A 24813-nucleotide genomic window follows, 5' to 3' on the forward strand; every position below is an offset into this window, starting at 1 on the left:
AGTAAGCAAACAGCATCAGCAGGAAGAGTCACTGGATGATTTTTAAGCCAGACTGACTGGTATGAGACCAAAGATTTCATTTTAAAGCTCTGGTGGTGCTCTGCTCTTCAAAAAAAAACCCACCCAAAAGCACTTTGGCCAGGACTATCAGAAGTGACTGGAAAATTTCACTTGTTCATCCCAAGCTTTCAGCAAGTCCACTGCTTACAGAAGGCTGAGTGCTGCTCTCTGTAAATCAAAACCATCTGAGATGTCCCCACACGGGCACCCAAAAAAAGAGAAAAGAAATACATGCCCCCAGTACTGCAAGTTACTTTTGCAGTTGCTGGGTTTTTTTTTCTATTTGTTAGTATAAGCTTGTTGAGGAAAGATGGATCGACATCCTGCCAGCTAAACCAGTCTCCTTTGGCAGCTGCTGCAAAACACAGTCCTACAGAGACACAACCCAACTCTCTGGCTGCAGGGAAGGTGTCAAGAAACAAAGCAAGAGAGACATCAGATCTGCAGCACTATGTGCTAAAGAAGAGTCAACAACCAGTGCAAACGTATTCTTTAGAAAAAGGCAGTATAAGAATAAGTTAAAACCTATAATGGACTATAACAAATGAGTAGATCTACTGCTTTTTTTTTCTCCAACAGACATGAGGTAGTTGTGTTGTTAGGGAGGAAAAAAGGAAAGAGAAGTAGTAAAAATGCTACTCTATACCACACACTATTCCACTTTATAAAATTAAATAATATAAAGATGTTCCAAGGAAATAAAAATACATGTTGTACATTAAAAGGACAGATGTGTACCTAAAATATTAGGTACAAGAACCTACATAAAACAAAGCCCAGGCTGGAGAAAAGACCCAGACGCTGCAGAAGGTTCTATATAGTACAAGTTGTTAGAGGCACTCGTAGAGTGTGTAATAAAAGGCCACTACATCAGCCTGCTAGTAGTAGTTACTGTGGTAGCACACACAGAGAGCCTGGTAATCCTTCTAACCACGGGAGGGCAGAAAAGGCTGGTGCTTACAGCTCACTGCCTTTGTTTCTGGGGCTTCCACCCGCTCCTGGGACTCCTGTGCCAGAATTCATCCAACGCTGCCAGGCAGTCAGTAGTGCCCGGGCACTCCCTGGGGAAGAGGCAGCTGAGAAGGATCCCTTGGTGCACTCTGCCACTTCCCAGTATTGCCAGTGGCCTCGAGGGCTATGGTGAAGTGGCAGCCCCAGCCCAGCGCAGAAGGCTCTGCTCCATCGTGCTTCCGCTCAGACTTTGGCAGATGGCTCAGTCCTGCTCCCACCAGCACCCCGTTCCTCATCCACTTCAGCAGGAGGAAGATGGGCCCTTACCAACCCACCTGGCTTCCCCAAGGCCTCTGTAGAGCTGACAGGTCCAAGCCCTGCTCCGGTGAGATGTTGCACCTGCCCAGCTCCTGCTGGGCTCAGCCAGCCGAGGGCAGGCAGCACCTCATAGGGACAGGCTCTCCTCGTGCTTCAGCTCTGCTGTTATCAAAATCAGATCAGTTCATTCTTTGTGATTGTGGGCATGTGCCATGTTCTCAGATGCTGAGGATGGACTGGTTAAACCAGAGTTACTACAGAGCAGGGCCTCCTCAGGCGCCATGGAAAGCAACTGGCACTCGACTGGCTGCACATCACCCCTGCCCTCCTGGGTGGAATCTGAATCTCCACTCTCCTCCGAATCCAGACTTTCTCCATGCCTGTGGAAGCCATTGGTGAGCCCATGGATGCACACAGCCTCAGGTTTGTCAGTCTTTGTGTTGGTACAGAGCAGCTCAGCCTGGGCCTGAGCCTCCAAATCGTCCATGCAATCCACCAGCACTTGGCCAGTGTCCTGCTGGGAACTGGGAAGAGCCAGCTCTGCCGAGGGGAGCTCTTCCCGCTCCCGGTCCTCAATTTCTGTCTCTTCACTCTCCAGGGTGTGCAGCTGGGAGTTGTAGTCTCTGTCAGAGGCTGAAAAATCAGAATGGACAATGACCTCTGCTTCTACTTGGTGGAGGCTGGCTGGCAGGTGGCTTTTCTTTGCTTCATTCTGTTATCAAACAGGAGAGAAATAAAAAAAAAAAAAAAGGTAAAGGATAATTGAGGCTGTGGCCAAACCAAGCACTAAAATTTATTTATTTTTAATCCCACTGAGTGCAATGGGATGTACATATGCCTCTATTAAGCATTATCTTGATATGTTTCTCAAGGCTTAGGTCTTAAGGAGCAACTCAAATCACCTCAGGATCATTATTTCTATTTTACGTTTGAGAAAGCAAGCCCCAAGGGAGAGAAGTGATTTGCTCACAGTTTCTTGGCAGGCTGGAGCAACCATTCCTCCAATCCTCTGTCAAAGACCACAATTTTCAAATCTCACCAGTCTGTTTCCATATTAAGGGCCAGATTGTTAGAGGCTGAGTGGGCAGCACTGTAGGAAACTGGCTTCTGAGATGAATAAAGGGGCTCCCTTCACTTTCCTCATTTAATTTTGGCTACATATCACAAAGTGTGTGTTTGTTAAAGCCCTGGTCACAGCCTGCAAAAGTGTGTGTAAATTCAAGCACTTTAAATTCAGAAAGAAAACAGTAAGTTCTGCTCTGCAGTGCTTAAGTGGAGTTCAGGCTACAGATCTCCACAAATCTGGCTCACAAGCAGGTCATTTTGCAAGATCATCACTCAATAATTTACCAGACAAATTATTGTAGAAGCTCACAAAGAGTTCTCTAGGCAATCAACACTCAGATTCTGGGCTGAGGGTGATGTAGCCGCAAGAAGACAATTCAGAGTACGGAACTGATATCCCATGTGTAATTTGCGCTTTCTGTTGAAGCCAACTTTGAGCATCATTTACATATTTTAACACTTTTCTCTTTTGTTGACAAACTCTGATGGGTAAGCTGCGCTGTAAATGCTGCCCTGTAATTGGGCTGTAAAACATTGTCTTAACTCTATCCACAATGTTAATTACATCCTGTGTATAATTGATTTTCACACCACTGCCTAGGAAGGAAACATAGGTAGGCTACTTAGAAGTATTTACTGGGGAGGGGGAATGAACTTTTTCAAAGAATAACCAAAGAGATCTTCTGGTACAGAGTCAGTCTGAGCAGGTATCAGCTTGCTTTGCTAAGACAGTTACACAGATGTACACTCTCCCAAACACAGGAGTGCATATTTATTCCTTATTTATTCCAGTGGTGCAATATCAGAAATAGGATTTCCTCCCAGAACACAAATGCAGTGAAAATTGCTCCGCCCAATCTGGAGAAGGGAGTTTAAATCAGTCCTTGATCTTTGACTCCTTTTACAGCCAAAAATACAATCCCTCTGTCAGGCAAGCATGCTGTAGATCTCAATGACTGTGCTGAACACTGCAGCTTCTAACTCACTCAGACTGATTGCTGCACAGCCACAGCAAAGACTCCAAGCAGACTGCTGGTGCCTGGCACCAGGTCCTAAGGAACCAGAACTGCCACAACCCTACTGACAACCAAGCTTCTGACCCCACCTGGCCATCACCAGACCAACAAGCCCAAGGAAACGGGCTGCAAAAAGGAGAAAGGGAGATGGAGAACATAAATAGAAAACCCACATGAGAACACACAAGTCAGCAAAGCAGCAAAGGTACCCACCATCACAGCATCATAAACCAGGGCTTGTAAGAGAAGCTTCTGCCCCGCGCTGGAGGGGAGCTTCAGTGACCCATTGACAGCAGAGAGAGGCTCTTTGGTGATGGTGTCCCCATATCTGGTGATGCTGTTTGTCCAGGCCTGGTTGGTTGATTTATTCCATGAAGACTGCAGGAGAAAAGCAGCAGGAGAAAAGAAAAGATGCAGTCATCGCAGACATGGATTCTTATCCTCATACATGTGAAATGAGAAGCAGCTTGAAAAGTGCAAACTGTGAAAATACCGTAAATACAGAGGACACTTCTGATAGCATCAAAATAAAAATGCTCTGCAATGAACTCACACGATCCCTGCCTTAGAACTGGCTTTACTGCTGATACATGGGCTGATGCAGAGCACAGGGATAAAAGATGCCAGATGGTTCACAACTGGTTGCATAAGGGGCTTTCCACTGATTCTCAAATTGTGAGGCCAGCGGGTAAATCATGGCACAGACATCATTTAGAGGTCCACTAAAATCAACTCTCTGCAAAGCTGCAACAGCCCAGAGCAGAACAAGCCTACTGAGAAATACCACAGAGCTGGAGAGGGACAGGGAAATCTGGAGCTGCGCGACCACAGTCCTTGCTTTGGCAGAAGCCATGCTCCACAGCACAGAGAAGGAGCCTCGCTGGTGTGCAGTGCCTGTGTGCTCCAGTAGGAGCTGGACATTCTGCTAAACTGCTCGCTCTGCAGCACAGACAAGAGCTCCTGCTCCAAGCCAGGACCTGGGAAAACACTGCCATTCATTGCTCATCAACACAGAGGCACAAAATTGGGGGCTTTAATTTTTTAATTTTTTTTTTTTTTTTACAACAGACCACCAAGCAATTCTTTGCTCAGCTTTAAATCCCCTGGGCAACCAGTGTTACCTTGTTTGTAGATCTAATTAAATTATATGGGCTGAATGCAATTTGTTCTGGGTTCTTTCAGCTTCCCCTTGCAATAAACTGTTGAATGCACACCTCTGTGTATGGGAAATGTGTGTCTTTAAGAGCTGAAGTTATTTAACAGCTCAGACTATTAGTTCACAGGCAGAAAAGTATTTTCTTTCCAGGTTTTGATTTTATTGGTCTGTACTGCATGTACCTGAGCTGAGCCTTGCTAGTACTCATATACATATACACGTAAACACACAACTCAGATTAAAGGACCACACAGGCCCATTATCTCTGGCCTTGTTCCACAGATGCTACATTATTGTGTGGGTACAAGAGAGGCTGATGTAGAGAAGAGAAGAAAATCCTGACTTGACAACAGCAACTTCACACATGCACACAATACTGGTGATGTGAGCATGGTGGCTGTGTAGGGTGAAGATACCCTGCACATCTATTCAAACCCACTGACCCTCTATTGCTCACTGCCAGCAGAAGCCCAGGCTCCTGCTCTGCATGTGTGGCTGCTCCTTAGGCCAAATCTATTCCAACAACCACCAACGTAGTTTGAGTCCAGCTGAGACAGTGGGGCGATTTCTGACATCAGCCTGACCTTGGGTGAGTAATTTGACCTCCTTGTGCCTCGGTCCATCTGGCTGAAAATTAGGTAGAAATACACCACCAGATGTTGTATGTGAGCCAGGCATTCCTAAGTCAGCTATTTAGCAAGAAGCAAATGCTACCTCGTGCTGCCAGGGCTTGCAGAAAGACATTTGTGTATGCGCTGAAGGGTGGCCAGAGCCGCTCCCAAGCCCTCTGTCCACCCTCACTCAGGCACCCAAATGGCTCAACACCTTGTGGGAGGCAGAGCCATGTTACATCTCAGCACCACCCCCAAGTCACAGGAGCTTTGCTGCTGCCTCATGAGCAAATTTTTAGCAAACAAATAGTGAAAGGCCTCATTGATATGCCAACACCCTGCAGAACAGTGATGTCCAAGCTCTGCACTGTGGCTATCAAACATTTGCTAATTTAGATGTGGATGCTTGAGGCGGTGTCTTTTCCATTTCTCTCTCTGCAATCCTCAACAATATATTCTGAGCCAAAAGCCTTCCCTAATTGCTCTGTTTCTAAGTGGACAATCATTAAACTACGCTTTAATAGCAAGAAATCAACCAAGCGATCACAAAGAGCTCACAATAAGGAATATCTCCACATGCGAGTGCTCAAGGAGCGTGTTCAATTTGCTTCTGCTGCCATCTGAGAGGCTTTCTGCAGCTACATCCCTGACTGATGGCTTCTGTGCCTCTTCCAAGGAACATACGTTACTGAGCAAATAGTGCCTGGAAATTTCAGCACTGAACCTACACAAATCTGCACACATGCACCAAATGTGTGTCCTGTTAGAGATGCCTGCATGCATATTTGCCATCAGAGAGATCTGAGCATCATACGCAGACACACACACAGAGCAAACTTGAAAACCTTCTTGCAGGCATCTTGTGAATACCAAAAAACGTGGAAAGAAACAGGCAGCTCTACTGCAATCCCCCATGGACCATCTGTTAGCGGAAATGTCAATCTGCCATGTTTACATAGGTTTTGATGACTCTGGGAACAGCCTGTTCAGCTCTGGCTGAAATTGGCTGCAATGAAGAACAAACTTGTTTTGTACCAGTTTGCAACTTTCAACAAACAGAAAAAACCATCAGCCACACAACATGGCCTGTGTCCCACATGTTGTTCAAGCACATTATGTTTGAGAGTGGGGAAAAAAAAGCAAAAGACAAATCCCTCTTGGGGCTTAGCCTCTAAGATTGGGCAGGAGCAATTAACTCTAGGACTGTTTCATCACAGACCTGAAGAAAACTTGTGTGCCTGAAAGCTTCACTGCTTTTTTAAGCAGCATTTTTTTTTTGTGTAATAAATGATACTATTTCTTTTTACTCAAGGGGAGCTAGTGGGTGGCTGAAGGAAGGAAATATTGTCTTGGTTTTTACAACACAGTAATGAAGGCAAGGAGCAAGGAGTGTCAGTCTAATACTAATATAAAGAGGGAAGAATCTCTTTGTCAGTTCACTGCAAACACAAGAATGAAAACTAATAAAAACATCTTCCAATAAAAGACATTTCCATTACAGCTAAATCCTTATCAAAGCAAACAAGCCTTTTCATTTTAGCCTTTTTATAGAAACTCCAACTGGTAAAAATGTGCCTAGATCATGTTACCTTCTCAGTGACAAGTCATGATTTCATGCAAATATATGAGCTGAGAATGAACACATAGCAAAAGTTCAACTTGAAACCTTCCCTGTTTTTTAACGATGGTTATTTAAAGTAGCTTGAAGCCCTGTGCAAAACGAGGCTGGGATGTTTCAATGTGCCCAGCTTTTGAGAGTGGTGCAGCAGAGAGAAAGGGTTCGTTGCTGAACAGCAGTGGGTGGGAGTGGGAAAGCTCTGTGTCATGCAAACACAGCGACATCCCCGCCTGCATCTGGGATGCAACACACACAGACCTCTGCCAGCAGATAAAGGAGTCTCTGCTCGCTGTCACCAGGAGCACAGCTCTCGTCTGAAGCTTCTCAGAAAACACTGGGACTTCTTTTCCACACAGAAAAATTTCAACATGAAAATGACAAACAACCCGGGTAGATCCAAGTTCCCTGATGTGTTACAGCTTCTGCTCTCCGAGTCACAGGGATGCTTCGTGGGAAACACAGTCCTGTGGGAAGGAGGCCCACAGGGAAGGAGAAGGGCAGCAAGCAAGGAAGGCTCCAGCTCACAAGAACAACAACAGCAAACATTTCCAAACCAAAATGCTTGGGTTTGGCTTCATTCAATGAAAAGCTGAAGTCTTCCATGGAAAGCAGATGCTTTTTAACATTCTCCCCCCACCCTTTAAATTGCTTGGCCTACAAGCAGCAGTGACAGAGATGTCTGGAGCAGAGCCATTTTATCATCCTCAGTCCATCTGTCAGAGGAGACAGAGCTGCATCACCACAGCCCGTGCACGACTGTGTCATTTATAACAGGGCTACTGAGGGCATCAGTCTGGGGGGGTGCTTGCAAGGGGAGAGAGTAAGAGAGGAAAATCACTTGTCAGTGTATTTGGAAGTCCTTGTCTGTGACCACTGGAAACACACACAGGAAGGAAGATGAACCACTGAATGAGCAACTGTACTAATGGAGTTGTGAGCATCCAGAGGGGTCCCATGCTGACACCTTGACTGCAGTAGCACCTTGCTGTCCTGCAGGCAGAGACAGGGGGTCCAGGAGGTTCCTTTGGGACTGTCCCACCTTCCACTTGCACCATCCTGCACCTCCAGCACTATGTGTAACAGCTCAAGAAGAATCACAGTCCTACATTTGAAGGAACTGATTATCTTGACCTGAAAATGACCAAGGGGACATCTCACCACCCTTACTCACAATTTTTTGCAGGAATCAGTTCCAATCTCAGAGTTTCTTAAGACTTGCTGCCCTCAGTCTATTCTCCAGTCCCCACACCTGTAAAATGACATTCACTCACTTCTGACTCCATATGGCATGGGGATAGTCCCTTCTTTGTGTCTATCTAACATGGAGCATCCAACCTCCAATGGAACCTCAGGCTGCCACAAGAATAAAAACAATAAAGAATAATCCATGGCATGGTAAGCAGTGAGTCAGCATGGGAACAGCCTGCAGGCCCAGAGCAGCCAATGCAAGTGCCAGCCAGCAAACACAAACCAAGTTTCAGGAGCATAACCTGAGGACAGAGGGACAAGCAGACAACTGGAGGTCACAGCTACACAAATCTGCCCTGCAGTGCCAGCAGCCTCAGCCCAAGGGTCTGCCCCAGCCAACATCCCCAGCTCTGTGGTGACATGATATGCTGCTAAACAAAAGGGATTTTTGAGGCATTTCTCACACCCTCTCTTCAGTGAATAGAACTGCAAGTCATAGTATCCAACCTAGAACACCCTGGGGAGCTTCCCCTTGCCAGGCCGGACAGGAATTTCCTTCCACAATGATTTTCTCTTTCCTGTGGCTCTCTTGCATTCCTTGCCATGGATTTTCACAGTCCCAACTTCACACAGCATGAGAGAAGAAAAGAGAAGGCAACAAAGGCAGCTGGTCACTGCAGGGTGCAAAGCTCCCACAACACTCTGTTCCAGGCAGGGTCCCTGGGGCTTTCCAGTTTTAATGGATGCTGGGGGAAGATATTTGCAGCACACAGGACACCCACACCCACTCCACAGCCTCGACTAGAGCCATTTTGTGTACAAGCAGGGAGATGCACACACTCAAAACTGCTCCTGATTCGGTTTACATCCACTGTGGGCACCAGGCATGTGTGCACCACTCCAGCCATGCACCTGAGACCTGCCCAGCTCCCTGACTGCCCAGCCAGGTAACAGGTCATCACCATCCATGGGGCCTCTTGGCCACTGCAGCACAAAGGTGTTTCTTGGCCATATTCTTTTCACACTTGACTATACGCGTCGGAGTACAGAAAGGAAGTAATGGTGCTCAGGTGGCACTTCCAGCAGGAATGGGGCAGTGCAGGGAGCAGGGTCTCCTGCGTGGGAGCACATCTCCCTCCAGTGCCCGCTCCCAGCAACAACAGCCTGTTGCTCCCGGCCACCACTCGATCTCCTTCACCTGCCAGGTCACCCTCCTGGTCGGCACGGGTGACAACGCTGCTCTCCGGGTGGCTGCTTCCCAGTGACCCTTGCTTCCCTAGCCACATCCATCAAAAAAGAAAAAAAAACCCTCAGTGAATTTATCAGTGGCCGTTCCCCATCTAATTATGGAAACTCTACAGCCAGAACAGTCCATCTCCCCCAAAGTTCTGGTCTGTGACTGTAAGTCTGCTGCTGGGCACTGCCCACTCTGAGGGCTCCAAGGTCTCAGGCTGAGCCTCACATGGCCAGGCCTTGGCACTGCCATCTCCCTCTCCAGCCCCACTCATATTCAGATGTTGGTGTAAGCCCTTGCAGGCAGGATTGCTGCTCTGGAAGAGAGATCTGGATGTGCTGCCCCCAAAAAGGCCTCACAAAGAAGGAACTTCCCCCCACCCTGACCTGTTCTCAGGGGTAAGTCCCCATCACTGAAAACATTTGTTCCTTATTTAACTGAAAGCGTTGTAGGAAATTCCTTACACTCTTCGGCTTGGGTCCAGACAGGCAGCCACATTCCACCAAAATCCATAGATGTGGCTTGGCTGCAAACAAACAGCCTCTCCTCCAGCTGAGAGCTGATCTGCCACAGCACGCAGGGATGGCCACGGACACGGCTTCAGCTCGTAGGGCTAGTGAGGCCAGCAGAGACTTTGTGCTTCCCAAAGATCCCACCTGCACTGCCTCTAGCACACGGACAGGGCTTGTGGTCAGCCAGGTACCTGAACTCACCTTCCCTCCAGGGACACACGAGTGCACCGTTGATGCAAACGTGAAATCCCATGCGCTCACAATGCATTTGTTTTACTGAATCTCCTAATTACTTTACATGCTCTCCCAGGGCTACAAAGAGAGACATAAACAGATTAACTAAATTAGGCCAATTAAAGGTTCCCTAATGGAATAAAATGTTTCAGGCAAGCTAGGAAGAGGAAATGGGCAGGGAGGAATGAAAGACAATGCAGTGTCAGGCAAATCAAGCAGGGCAGGAAAAGACTACTTCAAAAAATAAAGTTCAGAAAAACCCCACAATTTCACCTCTTGTTTATCTTCAAGAGTATTCCAGTGAACACACTATTTATGGAGACAACTTCTTTTAGTCCAAGCAAAAGAGAACCCTGGAAGGCCACGTGTCTGCTCTAGACTTCACAATTCCTCCCACCATCCACATGCCACAGCAACACAAATACCACAGCTTTCTGCAGCACCAAATTTGGCAGCAGCTTCTCAGATTGAGGGGTCACTGTCCCAGGAGATGAAAAGGGGAGGTAGATGCACAAGGATCCCAAATTATATCCAACAGCCAAGGTTGAGCCAGTCAGGTTTTACAGAGAGGGGAAATGTGTGACTGTCCAACTCCAGCCTGCAGCCAAGACTTCTGGCTCTGCAGAGCCAGGACAGGACCCCCCCAGGCTTCCCAGCAGCCACACACCAAACTAAGGCTCTTGCCAAAGGTGGGAGCCCAGTCACCATGTGCAGGGGTCCTTACCTTCCTCTTCCCATGGAAGATGTCCTCAGGAAGGCTTGTGTGCATGAGGCTGTGCACTTCTGCCAGCTCTGTGATGTCCCCCAGGGGCACGGGCGCATCCTCAGGGAGTGGGGACATGAGGGACTCGAGCTCATGTGAGTCCAAGGTGGCACTGGGAGAGGCCAACCCTTGCCTGCTCCGGTGGTAGTACGTGTGGTTGCCAGCAGCCTGGGAATCCAGGCCTGGCAGGGCCTCCCTGAAGGAAAACAAGGAAGAGTTGACATCTCAGCTGGTCCTCGTGCAAGTGACGAGGCCCAAGCCATGCCCTGCCACTCCTGGGGATAACCTTTATCATCACATCCCACTGTAACACCTTTCACTGCAGATATATCTCTGCACCACCTTGATTAATGCCAAAGCTCAGACAAATCCCACTGTGGAATGCAGGGATGTCCCTCTGCCAGCACACCCCAAAGGCAGGAGACACTATGAGTCCCAGCACATGCAGGTGCTCACCTACCCTGGTCCATGGGGAGCTGTGTCACTCCTGCCACCTCTGCTGTACAGGTCAGAGATGCAACAGGACAGGAAAGTTTAGTGGCCACATTAAGATGAGACTTCAGAAGCTGTTTGTTCCTAGCCCTGAGAGCTGCTGTGAGCTTAAAGACCCAAAGCTTTTGAACAACTGAGCTGTTTTCTGCTCATGGTCTTTCCAAATGCTTGTGGCTGGATCCAGACCCCTGGGATAGCAGAGCGCTTTGGGCTGTATCCAATCCTCCTTAAACCAGCTGTCACTCACTGCGAAGTCTTTCATCATTTTCCCAGATGGAAGTTAACAAACCATTTCCAAACATCCTTAGAGCTGTCCAACTTCAGAAGTAAAATACTACCCACATTAACAGATACAGGTAACAAACTGGTTCTTTCATTTTCTTGGGGCTTTTTCTTTCTCTGAAAAAAACCTCTACTAGTCTAAGAATGCAAATTGAAGAGAAACTACTGAAAAAAAGAAATCAGTGTAAAGATTATACTAAATATACTCCTTACCCACCCACAGATCCAAGCTGTGCATTAACTGTCCCCTACACCACATCCCAAGCAGCCCAGCTGAACAGGGGATGCAGCTCACACTGGTTTTGTCTCCTTCCAAACAGCCTCCTTTACCTGAGGTGCCACCCACCTGTGCTTGCTGTTGCGGAAGCTGGCACACATGCAGAAGAGAATGCAGAGCAGCCCCAGGCACACCCCCACAATGATCCCTGTCACAGAGTGGATATCCAGGACATCTAGGAGGGGAAGGAATGACAGCCACATCATTTCAACTGCTAGCAGGAAGAGGGTACAAGGTATCTCATGTTCAGAGAAGCACCAGCTGTCCTAAACCAAACAGGTTTAAAAGGTCCTTCGAACCCAACTGTTCTGTGGTTCTGATTCTATACACATAAAACAATAAAATTCCTTGGCAGTGACAATTTAGATCAACTTAAAGCAAGCTGGCATCTATGCATATTCATTAATGTCACACCACAGCAATATGCAGGTTGTTGCCTTTCCAGAGGAACTAGGATGGGGAAGAGATGAAGTTTGGCTGTAGGATGGGTTCTGGAGCTGCACATCTGAGGGCTCTGCTGTGATCCTCTGCACTGCCCTGCAGAGAATCCTATCTCACACCCTCCACAGTGACACCAGGCAACTGTTTGGTAAACAGAAACATCACTGCTGACAAATCAGTCTCCAGCCACGCAATTCCCTTCCTGCCCTGGGGTACGAGGAATTCATACCAGACAGCTTCTCCCGGAGGGTGTGCACATCCTTAACGTTGGAATAGGGACCGGATCCCACCACTGTCTTTGCTCCCATCTTGAAGAAGTATCTGGTATCACTTTCCAGGCCATGCACTTCAGTGCTGAAGATGTTTCCTGACCAAAAGCAAATCAAAAGAGATTTAAAATGTTTTGTTTCAAGAGTATTCAGAGGCTACAGAAAAGCAGCTGTGCAATCGCTGGACCCTCAGAAGTGAGGGATTTTGTGACATTTTTGTGCATTTCACACACCTCTTCAGTAATAATGAACTTCCTGCTTACAGATCCAAAAATACTACTTGTCATGCTGCTGGCACACATTTTTCTAGGAATTGCTGGCTGCCAGGCTGCATCTGTAGGTTATTTCCTGGATGATGATGGCTATTTCAGCCCCAGACACATATGATTTCATGTCTCTCAGTAGCCATGTCCCTGGACTCTCTGCTATGACCAGGTACAGCATATGCTTCAAGAAAACTGCCAGGATAAGCTCTTGAATATTTGTCTGTATGCAAAGTGAGGCAGAAATTAGGGCAGCAGGACTGAGCAACCAGAGAGAGGAAAGGAGGCAGGAGGACTGAGGGGTATTACAGTACCTGGAGGAGACTCACCTTCTCGTGTCAGCAAGGTCCACATGTCATCTGGCTGTGTGTTGTTGGCATTGTACAAGATGAGATACTCCACAATGATGCCATTGGGCTCCACAGGTGGGCACCAGTGCACCTGGACAGCGTAGGGGTTGAGAGGGTGCAGCCGCAGGTCAGATGGAGGAGTGGAGGGCCCTGGCAGAGACCAGTAAAGAGCCAGCCTGAGCAGCAGGAAGAGGAGCAGAGCATTCATCCCCAGAGAGCCTCCCAACATGGACTCAGGGTCGTCAGAGCTTTGAGGGGGTCTGAGATCCCCTCTCTCAGGGGCACATTGGGAGGGATCTGACAGAGACTCAAGGAAAGCCAGGAGAAATGAGGATTTGGTTCCCATGAACACTCACGGTCGGGCAGGGTGAAGCGCTCCACCACGCTGCCGAAGGGCCCATCGATGCCAACACCGTTGGACTGCACAGCAAACTCATACCTGGTGTAGGGCTTCAGCCCACTAATGAGAATGTCTTCATCTGAGCTGGAGAGAGAGGACGCAGCACAAGGCTGTGAACACCTGAGGGCTCTCCCACGTCACCCTCCCACCTCACCAGGAACACTCTATGAGATTATCCTAACTCTGACAGTATTTGATTTTCTATCTCTTGCAGCCATTTGAGTGCAAGAACACTCAGCTCCCAGGGACAGAGCAAAACAGTTCCCAGTCTCCAGGACCATTTCTTATGTACTTGCAGGGTAAAGTGGAAAACAGCCTGGTTAGAGGCTAAAAATGGGCACAAGTATTCAGATGTAAGATACCTCCCCAAATTATTAAAACTGCTTAAACTCTAGCAATTTATAAACCAAACTTGTGAGGACCATCTCACAAATCATGAATGTATAATTGCACTCATCCATGTTGTCAACAAGTGTGTAAGGTCCAACCACAGCAAAAAAGATGCAGAGACCAGCAAATGATTCCTTGGTATTCAAGTCAAGACAAGTCCCACTGCCACATCTTGGCAGTCCTGAACATTATCTGTGATCAGGGCAGATATTCCCAGCATATGGAACACCTAGGATTTTGCTAAGTTCTGTAAATTCCATGCAACTCCCTCCTGCCCTGTGTTCATTCCTGACATGAGCAACCCATGGCAGATGAACCCTCTTTACCTGGTGTAGTACGTCACAAGAGAGGCGTTTTTCAGGCCCCAGGGGCTGAAGCGCACAGTGTAGTTGACAATTTTGACTGTTGTGAAGTCAGGTTTCTTCCAGCGGAGCCAGATGGAAGTTGAGCTGTTGGACTCTGCATAGACTTGGACTGGAGGCAGTGGAGGCCCCTTCTGCACAGGGGGATCTATGGTGCAGCACAAAGAGAGATGTGGAGGTGTACAACAATGCCACTCACATGCAGTGTTAGAACAACCCTAGTGAGAAGGGGGACATTTTGCTCCTTTCATTCCTTCCCAATTCCTTCAATGCATTTTGCAATGACTGTCAAATGAAGTTCTCTTATGTTATGACCTTCCCTATTTTGGTATTGTCCTTTTTGAAGTTCATCCTTTGTAATCCCTCCACCCTCCCTCTGAAGCCATGTGCCAAGCAGAAGAGACACCAACTGAAGGGCATTCCTCACCTACTGCTGTTGCAGGTGCCTTTTCTGTTTTGCCCTTCCAGACCGCTGCGTACCCATCTTCGTGCTTATTGAATGCCACCAGCTTCACCTCGTACAGTTTCCCAGGAGCTGGAAAAAATCAATCAGGGTTTGCCTTGGGTTATTTTTGTCACCAACCCTCCCTAGTCAGACATATTTTCTTTGATCTTGCCAGCTTTTCTCACCATCCAAGAAAGTAGCCTGAACATAATAAATACATTTTTGTTACCTTATACCTACGTAAATATCACCTAATATCTAAATTACAGCAGGGAGTCCCCCTTCCACTTACAGGCTTCCCACACACAAACACTGTCTCACAGCTGGTGTATGTTATCAGCACAGCTGCTCTTTGGTTCTCCCCTCGCTTTTGACAGAAATTATCAGCAGGAAATGGACTTGCCCCAGCCCTCGAGGGTTCACCAGTGTCTTGGCCTCCAGCAATCCACTCAGGATCTCTAGATCTTTCTCTCTTACAAACTGCTAAAGAAACCTACACATGCTGATTTGCCTCTCTACCATGGAAGTGATTGCACTCCACTGTTTATTCCTGAGGAGTAAGGACATTCTCTTCTCCCCCAAAATGTACCTCCTGTTTCTGAAGTCCTTTCTGATTTATTCACTGCTGTGAGGATGTTCCTTCCAGCAAGTCCTCAAACGCCCTGTTAAGTCACTGGCAGCCTTTGTTGCATGGTGTCTGTTTTGCCTTCACAGAAGAGCTTCCCAATTTGCAATTAGAAAAGCAACAATGCACAGAAAACCCACACCAAAAACCTGAGGGTCCTCATTGCATGCTCTTACCATCAGAGAGCCTCGCACTGTGGGGAATCTCAAACTGAGCTGCAGGACAGGGACTTCTGTCCCCAAGCAGTGCTGCCCTGGTCCAAAAAATATTTCCCTCTTTCCTCCAGCCTTTCATCAGCTTCTTTGTTTTTAATGGAGAGGTTTAATCAAAGAAGCAACTTGGGAGATAAAAAGTTTTCAAAGAAGACATTCCCTGCAGCAGCCAACCCCTTCAGGAGCTCAGCCAGAGCAGTCTACACTGCCTTTTGTTACCTTGGCTGCAGCACATTGATGAAGTTTGTTAATTTGGGACATGCCTCTTCATTCTCTGCCCTCACAGATCACTGCTCTCTTTGCCAGACAACGTAAGCAGAGTGAAACCTTTCTTATTGATGCCAATTTTATTATTACTGCCCTGATTACACTCCCAAAGGCTGATGGTACCAATTACCAAAGGCTTTCTCTGCTCCACAACACACGCTCACGCTCAGAATATAAAAACAGTTCAGCCACATTTTTCTCCCCCAAAGAATCCCAAAAGCAAACAGAGTTTTGTCTGCCTCCAAGACAGCCTGGTCTGCATTTCCACACTCTCCAGCCACAGAAAAATGTTTCAAACCCACACAAGGGGGATAAGGCACTCAATCTCCAAAGGGCTGGGACCACGGGCTCAGTGGAACAAAGAACGCCCAGCCCATCTCTTGCCAGCACCACACTCTCCTTCTGGCTGAGCCTTGGGCTGGGCTTCACTGGGACATGAGCACATCATGGATGTGCAATCCAAAATGATGAGGAAAAGCTCACAGATGTGAGGCAGCTGTGGGCAGCTCCTGCTGGAGCATGGAGTGAAGGAAAGGACAAGTCCTCTGTCTCCATCCCCAGGCAGGATCAATACAGCAGCTGCTTACACGTGACGCCAGGGGAGCTCAACTGCAAGATCAAGCACCTTACATCCTGAAAATAGGGGTATTTTGGATTTCTCAGTCAGAGGATTGGCTTCAATTTTTATACACAGGCCCAGATGTTCAAGCTCTTAGAACAGGCAGACATAAAACTCTATCAAGCTGTCAAGAAGCTGGTAGGCAGCATGAAAACAGATGTATTTCACTGCATTCCATCATACATTAAATATAAGCAGAATAATCTAGTCCAGATCATTTTAAATCATTAATCTGGATGGCTGCATAATATATCCAATATGCTAAATATGTTGCTTCACTCAGTGTTTCAAGGTGTTCATACTGGCCAGGTGCCAGAAGCCATACTTTCATTTAAGTGGGAAAACACCCTTATTTCCAGAGAGCTACTTCCAAAGGAATGCAATCTTCCTTCATGGGAATGTGGAAAACAGGATCAGATCCCTGCCATTTATTTTTCACATAAATTATGGCCCTGGTAGTTGCACCTCAGTACAGGGAGTAAGTGCTAGAACATCGATGGAAGTCACTAAGAATTTCTCAGGAAAAACCCCTCCTGGTGATTCAGGAAAGCTTCCTTCTGATTTTGTGGACTGATGAAATTGCTGGATTTTCTGTGCGCCCTTGACCAGCTGCCCACCTTTCTCAGCATACACCTCTCAGACAAGACACATGGTACCATTAGTGACACCACTCTGAAGAGACATGGTTTGCTCCAGGCATCAGCACGACATGGGAAAAGTCTTCTATTTCAAGCCACACCTCAAACCAAGGCAAGGGACAGAGCACTGGCTTCAGTGACACTATGGTGGAGCCAAGTGACCACTCTGGACCTTGTCTGCACTGACATGGAACACACCACATCTGAGCTCAGCCTGGTATGCCCAGTGCCCAACCTGGGATTTCCTAACACCACCTCAAACACCAGAACTGGCTTCCTAGAGAGATGGTCGGTGCCCCAAGCCTGTCAGTGTCTAAAAGACATTTGGACAGAATTTGCTTTCATTTTTGATCAACGCTGAGGTACCCAGGCAGTTGGACTCAATGACGCTTGAAGATAATACCAAGAGACAGTGTTGGGTATCTGCTTTTGAAGAGGGATCTTAGGAGAATTTTCCAGTGTTGTGCTTTCCAGGCAGACATCCCTGATCTGGGAAATCCCTCCCAGCTAATTCCCTATCAGCCCACATCACATTAGGGCTGCCAGCTCTTCCTGAGACCACTGCCCACTCTGCCTACAAGCTGCAGCCCTAAGTACTGGTACAGGGCAGTTCTGCGCCATAAAACGAAACCCTTCTAAATCCCAACCACTCTTCCTTGTTTCATGTGCAGAGCCCCTCCCTTCCTCAGCACAGCCAGATTCCTGACCCTTCCTTTACTCTATGCGTGCAGGAGCACATCATTCAACTGCACAAGTGGAGCAGAGGGAACGTCCTGGGCTGGGAGAAACCTGAGCCTGCGCTCCTGACACAGCGATAGCCGATACGTAGCCGCCAAATCATACGGAAACCATCAGGGCTTGACGGATGCCCAAATTCAAGGAAGTAATTACAGAAGAACAAGCAACCTTCTCAGCATCATCGTGCCAGAGCATTTGGAACCAATTCAGCCCACTCCCAGTCCTTGCACCGACCTACTTGCCGGTGGTTGGAGCAGCACGTGATGGTGTTCACATGTGGTTTCCTCTGCGCAATAATTACAGACCTAAATTCTTCAGAGAAACGCATGACTGTTAACACTCTCAATGGCAAGATGCCTGTGACAGAGCTGGGAGAACCCCACTTAGAGATGGCACAAACAGTCCTTCCAGGTGCTGCAGCCTGACCTTTACACTGGCCATAATATATATGCTACAAGTGTAAGATCAACCAGCAAGACAGACACATGCCCTACAGTCTCCACTCATGGGCAGTAACAGAGTGAAACATAAAGTGGGGGAAGAAAGAACTCTAGGAAGCAGAAAGCCTCTTTCAAGGATGCATCTGTCATGGCTCTCTCTCCATCCTGTATCAATGGGCAAATCAATTAATTAATACAATCAGATGTTAGGAACACAACCCCTTGTGGGAAATGCCAAGCACAGTGAGCCAGGCAGGCAGGACTCACTGTTACTCAGATCTTCTCCAGTCATGGTCATGGACACACTTCCATCTCTTTTCCTTTAGTGGGACAGAATACTGGGCTAAAATTAGTATGCTGTGAATTATCCCATCTCTGCATTTTAATACAGAGAGATTTCAAACAGCATGCAATTACAGAGCTCCTTAGAAACAGACAGGGAAGGAGAGATAATTGTCCTGACTGGAGATTTCAATCTTGGCACTCTTTATAGTGACACAATAAAAACACTAATTAAGAACCACTTATTAGCATATACTAAGTATATTGGTAACTTGGTTAAAATCCCTGCTAAACTGGCATTAGAAATTTCTGTGCTTTAAACGCTGCTCAATACAAGCCTAAAGAGCTCCACTCCAGAAAGGATTTTGGATGATCTTAAAACACCTCATATGGTCCTGGCCCTATGTACCTCCAGTCATGCAAACCACTCTTGGGAGCATCCTGGAATGCTACAAAGTGCAAGAGATAGGCCCTGGGTTTCCATATTAAGTGCTAGGAAGATGCAGCCAGCTAACCTAGTCGAGTCAGCTCATACTGCTTCACTTTCTTCTTTAGTTTTATGGGTCCTACATCCCAGTTCTCATCTTCAGCACCATCCAAAGGGCTCTCATCACTGGACTCCTCTGGGCCCACCTCTCTGTAGTAGAGCTTGTAGCCAGATATCTGGGCATGGTTTGCTGGGGGCTGCCATGTTATCAGGAGAGACTCCATCTTCGCTCGGACTTTTAATTCTGTCGGGGCAAATGGAACTGGAAGAAGAAGAAGACAAGAGAAAAAGATTGAGCCACATGTCTTCATTCCCCAGTCTACTGAATCCTCCTGGTTCTCAGCAGTAAGGGAAGAGTGTGAGGAAAAGGCTGTCCTGAGTGGGAAGTCTCCTCTCCTTGACAGTGGAGAGTCAGTCACACTCTACCCCTGACTTTCCCAGCTGGGTGATACAGGAAACACCAACGTTACAAAGCCACTGTGGGGGTTTCTTAGTGTGTTCTGAGATATCACCATCTTTAACCACTGCTGGAGTCTGGTATGGGCTGGGCTCTGTTTGGCAGAATTGCCTATTCACTCCCAAATGTCGTTAACATTGGGATCTGGAGTTCTGTTTGTTTTCTTTTTTTTTTTAAAGAACTTTCACAGCTGCACAAAGAGGCCAGGCAAGCAGTGAGATGTACAGGTGCTGCTGAGCAGCAAGGTAAAGGTGAGCACTTTGGTCTGACCAAAACCAACGACTGTAATTCCCAAAGGAAAGAAGTATCTCTGAAAATGCCTTAAGTTTCCCACCCTGTCCCAAATCCCAGGCACGCCCCAGCCTCCTACCATGTGTCTGGTTGTCTCTGTCAGGAGTCCGATGCTGGGTCCACTCGGAAGGGGCCCCATATCCCACACTGGTGCTGGCTGCGATCCGAACTTTGTACACTTTGTTGGGATGGAGTGAGTACAGGGTGATCTGGGTCTCATTTCCACCCACTTCGATGGAGGTGACCTGATCTGTTGGAACCAAGGGGACACCACTGAAAACAGGGATTTCCCAGCCAAAGGGAACTACAGCTGAGCAGTCACAAGCCTCGTTACCTCCTTGTGGTCTGCACGCCCTGGGCAGGCTTAGCTTTGCCCAGAGCAGTCTTATGCCATCAGAAAAAAACTGTAAAGCTGGGCAGAGCTGATATTCTGACTGACAACTCCCTTCATTACATTCCAAATTGCAGGTTGCCTTTAGCACCAGAGCCTGCCCAGAGGGAGCTGTCAGAAACCTTGCTCTGATGATGTGATGGTAGAACATGAGCACAGCTAATGGGAGCTGATGGCATGTTCCAGTGCTTCTCACTGCTGTATTTAAACCCTCACCCTAATGTGAACCAGAACTGTCCAGCAGCCCTGCTTTCTGCAAAATTCACACCCTCATCCATGCCAGACAGAGGTTTTACTGCTCCCTCTTCAGCCCACCCAAGTTCATAAGGTAGGTAACAGGAAATTTAAACTGAGAATAGCCTAGGATTTTCACTGTATCAGCTAACTGGTTTTGCTGAAGATTCATGTGGCCTGTTTAGAGTACACAGAGGTCTTGATTTCAACTTCCCTTGGCGTTAACTCAGGCAGGAGCACTGTCCCTGCTATGTAACAGCATACTGCTGAGTGTGATTCCTGGATTGCAAGTGTTTCCAAGGTTTTACGATGCCACTGAGCCATGTGCAGGCTCAAGGCAAAAGAACCAGAGCCAGGAGTCACAGCATAGACTACTAAGCCAGCTCATGGGAACATGTCCAGCACCTCATCACACTCGCCATCCTTCTCTCAGAAAGAATCATGACCCTGGGAAGTGAGAAGCTGCAGAGCTTTGACAGTTTTAAGAGCAAATACCCAGAAGGATTTGCAAAGCAAGCACACGTGGAATTGGAACAGCCACATCCAGCAGACATAAATGTTACCATCCCTGCTGAACCCTGCTTAGTGTGCCTGACAACGTAAATAAAATCAGAAGAAACTCGGTAGTACAGCAACACAACCTGGACAGGGTATTTAGGGACTTTTTTTCACATGGATCACTTTGATTAGACTCCATTTTAAGGAAATTGAAAGCACTTAGTCCTCTTCCCCAAGCAGCATAAAGCTCTTTCCCCAAAATACAGTGCAGATGGCAGTGAAGGGCTGCTCATGCAGACATTTCTGGGACAGCACAAACATGGGTCAGGCCATTCTCCTGGGGACATGGCTCCTCCACAACCACACAAAAAGGCAGCTCCAGCTGGTGTGAAGTGCCACTGCCATAACCACCAGACAGAGCCAGGCTATGGAAGGGTTCTCCTCCCTTGGGTAAAATGGGTCCCTATTTTCAGCTTTGCACTACCTCCCCTTCACATTACAGGCTGTTAACACCACTGGAGCAGAGAACACAACCCCAACTAGTGTTTCCCTCACCTTCCTTGAGGGTGCAGTAGTCGATCTTGTACTTGGTTATCTTGCCATTACTCAGCTCAGGAGGAGGAGGCAGCCACGTTACACGGATGTCACCAGGAGTCATGCTTGACAGGGACAGCTGAGGGGCTGCACTGGGAACTGGGTAAACAACCAAGAGAAGTCAGCAAAGACCAGAGCAATACCTCAACACATCTCTGCCAGCTCTCTGAGCTGGTTGGAGGCCACTGACTTGGCTGTACCACAGCCACTGGTGACTTGGTGTTTGTCCTGCAGGAACCGACACACCACAGCCCTTCAGGGGTGTCTGGGGAGGGGAGATGCCTGACTGCTCCACTTCCAGGCTGACCACAGCCTGCTGGCCACAGCCACACTGCTCCCAGGGACCCACGTCCAGGACAAACTGGGCAGGGTGGCACACACCAGCTCTCAGCTTAAACTGTACATGGAGCATGAAGGAGACACAAAAGCAAATGGCTCACAGATCCAAACTGCAGCCTGGGAATCCTCACTCCTTTGAGAACCACAGCTCTGGGCTGCAGGCAGCTTTCATGCTTTCAACTCAGCCTTTCAGGCTTCAGACATACACATGGGACCACGCAGGTCACCATGTCAGGAGCATTAAAAGCACATAATGCACACGAGGTCTGCCAAAACCATCTCTGCTTGCCTCTTGTCCTGCAGCCTGTTGAAAGCTGTGCATGGCTTCCCGTTGGGCAGCTGTGCTTCTGGCACTCTGCCTTTACTGCTCACAAAATGCTATGTGATAAATGGTAAGATCAACACAAACTACTGGCTCTTAAGGGGTCCGACCTCAAGGCTCCTCCCACCCCTACAAATTGCAAGAGATGTTTCTTCTGAGTTGAGATCCAGTCTGGCCCAGGGTGATGCTTAGAGCAATATCACATGGGTTAGGTAAAAGCCCTTAGGAGCTGCCTGCAATTCCCAAAGGATTCTCATGGGCCCCACCATCAGCCAGGGTATTTTCATATCTTTCATCACCCAAGCTGATGATGAGATCAGGGGGCAGGTTTAGGTTTCTAGGAGCTGCTACCACTCTGTAGCACATTCAGTGCTCACCATCAACCAGGTCAAGAACATTTCCTAGGCACCAGTACTCATCTAATTCAACACACCATCCTCCAGGGTCTGCACAACGATGGAAGAGGACGTCCGGCTGGCTCCGAGCTGGGAATATGCAACCACATAGAAGACATAGTTGGTGTTTGGTTCCAGATCCTTGACTTGCAGCTCAGTTGTGTCGTTATTGACAGCAAACTGGTATTCCACATTATCTGTTCCTAGAGCCAAGGAAACACTGATCAGCAGGTCAGTGAACTGCCAAGACACTCCTGAAAAAATCCCTTAATTCACAAGGTCTGCAGACTAAATCCACTTTAAAAATCACTACATCTTCTCCAGTTTCCCCAGCACCTGCACAGCCTCATCTCTTATATGAGTTTTTTGGCCAGAAACTCCAATGCCTCAATGCTGATGTCTCCATTTTGACTCAAACTCCTTAATCCATGCTGAAGCAGCTGCAGTTACCAGTTTAATTTTTAGAGGAGCTCTGGCAACAGTTCAGCAGGAGCATTGGCTTGCTGGCTGTTTGGGAAGACATACCCCAAGAGAGCCAGTGCCTCACTTCAGATTCGGGGTGTGGATAATTTAGTGATTCCCCCTGTACACAATGCAGCTGGTTGATATCACTGTTAGCAATCACACTCTTTGCCTACAAAATCAGTATGTATAAAATCAGCAGTGCCTGGTCCCATAGAATCCAGACAACTCAGCTATGTGGACACACTACTGCCAATCAAGAAGTTAGAATATGCTGGCTAATCCACAGGCACTGTCACTGGCTGATACCGACTCCAGGAGAAAACTCCTTTACCTGAAATGAAAAGGGAATTGCCTCACACTTGTCACTAGCTGGGGAAGAAGGTCAACCTGTACCTTGTACCTTTAACACAGCTGCGCTGCCCAGGGAGGTGACACCTACCCACAGCCCGCTGGTAGTGCAAGGAGAAGCCAATGATCTGCTCGCTGTTGTGCTCCGGCCGCTCCCAGGACACGAGGACGGTGGTGCTGGAGAGGGACACGGCCGAGACCTTCTTGGGAGCGCTGGGCAAACCCTCCCGCACGATCACCGAGAGCTTGGCGGTGGCACAGGCCATGCCCAGGCTGTTCTCAGCCACACACTGGTAGTAGCCAGCATCCTCCAGGCCGATCTGGTTGATGACGAGGCTGCCGCTGCTCTGCACCTTCACGCGCCCGTTGGAGAGGATGGGCTCCCCGTTCTTCAGCCAGTGGATGGTGGGGGCTGGCTCTCCCTCTGCCTTGCACACAAACCTGGCCGTGCTGGCTCGGGTGCGGGAGATGGTTTCAGGAGCCTGGGAGATGCTGGGAGTAGCTGGGAGGAGAGAGGAAAAACTAATGCAGGAAGGAGGAGGAAAAGATAGCAAAGCAAATCCCTTCTCCTCCCCACTCGGTGCTATGTTTTATTCAGTAGCAGCTTTGCTTACAAGATGGGATTTGCCAGGCAGACTCTAGAGGCTTAATTTAGACTCTGTCCAAAAGGAAAAATAAATTCTGTATCAATCATGTGCTGCATTCCCTGATCCTAGGCTGTTCTCCCTGCTGGGTTCCAGGATACTGAAAGTTAATTGCTGATAGAGATTTCCAAGGGGGAACCCTGGAGAACAAGAATAAGGCATAAAATGGTTCAGTAAATACCAGGAACTAAACCCCAAATTAAAGAGGTGACACTCCCACTGAAAGCTATCTCAGCTTGGGCCTCCTGGCTCTAACCTGGCTCCCACTTCACCCAGCACAGGCCACAAAGACCACAAACCTTTGGGGATCTCCTGGATGTTGATTCATGCAACCCACAGCAAACCGGTCAGCATTTGTACCTGAGAATTTGCCTGCTCTACTCACCGAGGATGCGGAGCTCAGCTGCGGCGGTAACGAACTGCCGGGTCTGGGGTTTGTTGGCTCGGCAGACATACACCCCGGAGTGATGGGGCTGGCTGGAAGGAATGAGGAGATTTGTCCGGCCCAGCACAATCACATCTGTGGAAATGGACTTTCCATCTGCAGGAAGAAATGTGCACAAATGTGGGAGGGAGCCCAGGCTGCCCTTTATGAGGGCTTGTAAGCAATGCCAGGATCACAGCTGGGGAGTGGAGAGAACCCCAAATCCCAAAGCCCAGCAGAGAGGAAGATTCCTGCTGGGACACCCCTCAGTGCTTGACAGCCAGCTCAAGCCAACATTGCCTCAAGGTTTAGTTTAGCCTGTAATAATCCAAAAAGTTCTGGTTTGGATCAAAACAGTCTCTGATGCCTAGGGTGTGCCTGCAATGAGAGCCCTAGGAATAGCACA

At 48.0% G+C, this 24813-nt stretch overlaps 1 protein-coding gene across 1 annotated transcript in view; it reads right to left on the reverse strand.

Annotated features, from left to right (window-relative positions):
• Positions 1 to 1513: 1513 nt before the first annotated feature.
• IGDCC4 (immunoglobulin superfamily DCC subclass member 4) overlaps positions 1514 to 24813 on the reverse strand; it is a gene marked incomplete at both ends in the record, with an annotated part of 83481 nt that continues 60181 nt past the window's right edge. Inside the window, 15 exons of the mRNA XM_084213885.1 lie at positions 1514 to 2041; positions 3624 to 3788; positions 10688 to 10922; positions 11847 to 11952; positions 12448 to 12585; positions 13080 to 13250; positions 13457 to 13584; positions 14217 to 14400; positions 14680 to 14787; positions 19034 to 19267; positions 19833 to 20003; positions 21432 to 21569; positions 22565 to 22729; positions 23431 to 23841; positions 24369 to 24524. Coding sequence (XP_084070011.1) covers positions 1514 to 2041; positions 3624 to 3788; positions 10688 to 10922; positions 11847 to 11952; positions 12448 to 12585; positions 13080 to 13250; positions 13457 to 13584; positions 14217 to 14400; positions 14680 to 14787; positions 19034 to 19267; positions 19833 to 20003; positions 21432 to 21569; positions 22565 to 22729; positions 23431 to 23841; positions 24369 to 24524 — 3038 coding nt within the window. The remainder of the gene's footprint in view (positions 2042 to 3623; positions 3789 to 10687; positions 10923 to 11846; positions 11953 to 12447; positions 12586 to 13079; positions 13251 to 13456; positions 13585 to 14216; positions 14401 to 14679; positions 14788 to 19033; positions 19268 to 19832; positions 20004 to 21431; positions 21570 to 22564; positions 22730 to 23430; positions 23842 to 24368; positions 24525 to 24813) is intronic.

The sequence above is a fragment of the Fringilla coelebs genome (assembly GCF_963513975.1).
Source record: "Fringilla coelebs genome assembly, chromosome: 12".
Taxonomy (NCBI): Eukaryota; Metazoa; Chordata; class Aves; order Passeriformes; family Fringillidae; genus Fringilla; species Fringilla coelebs.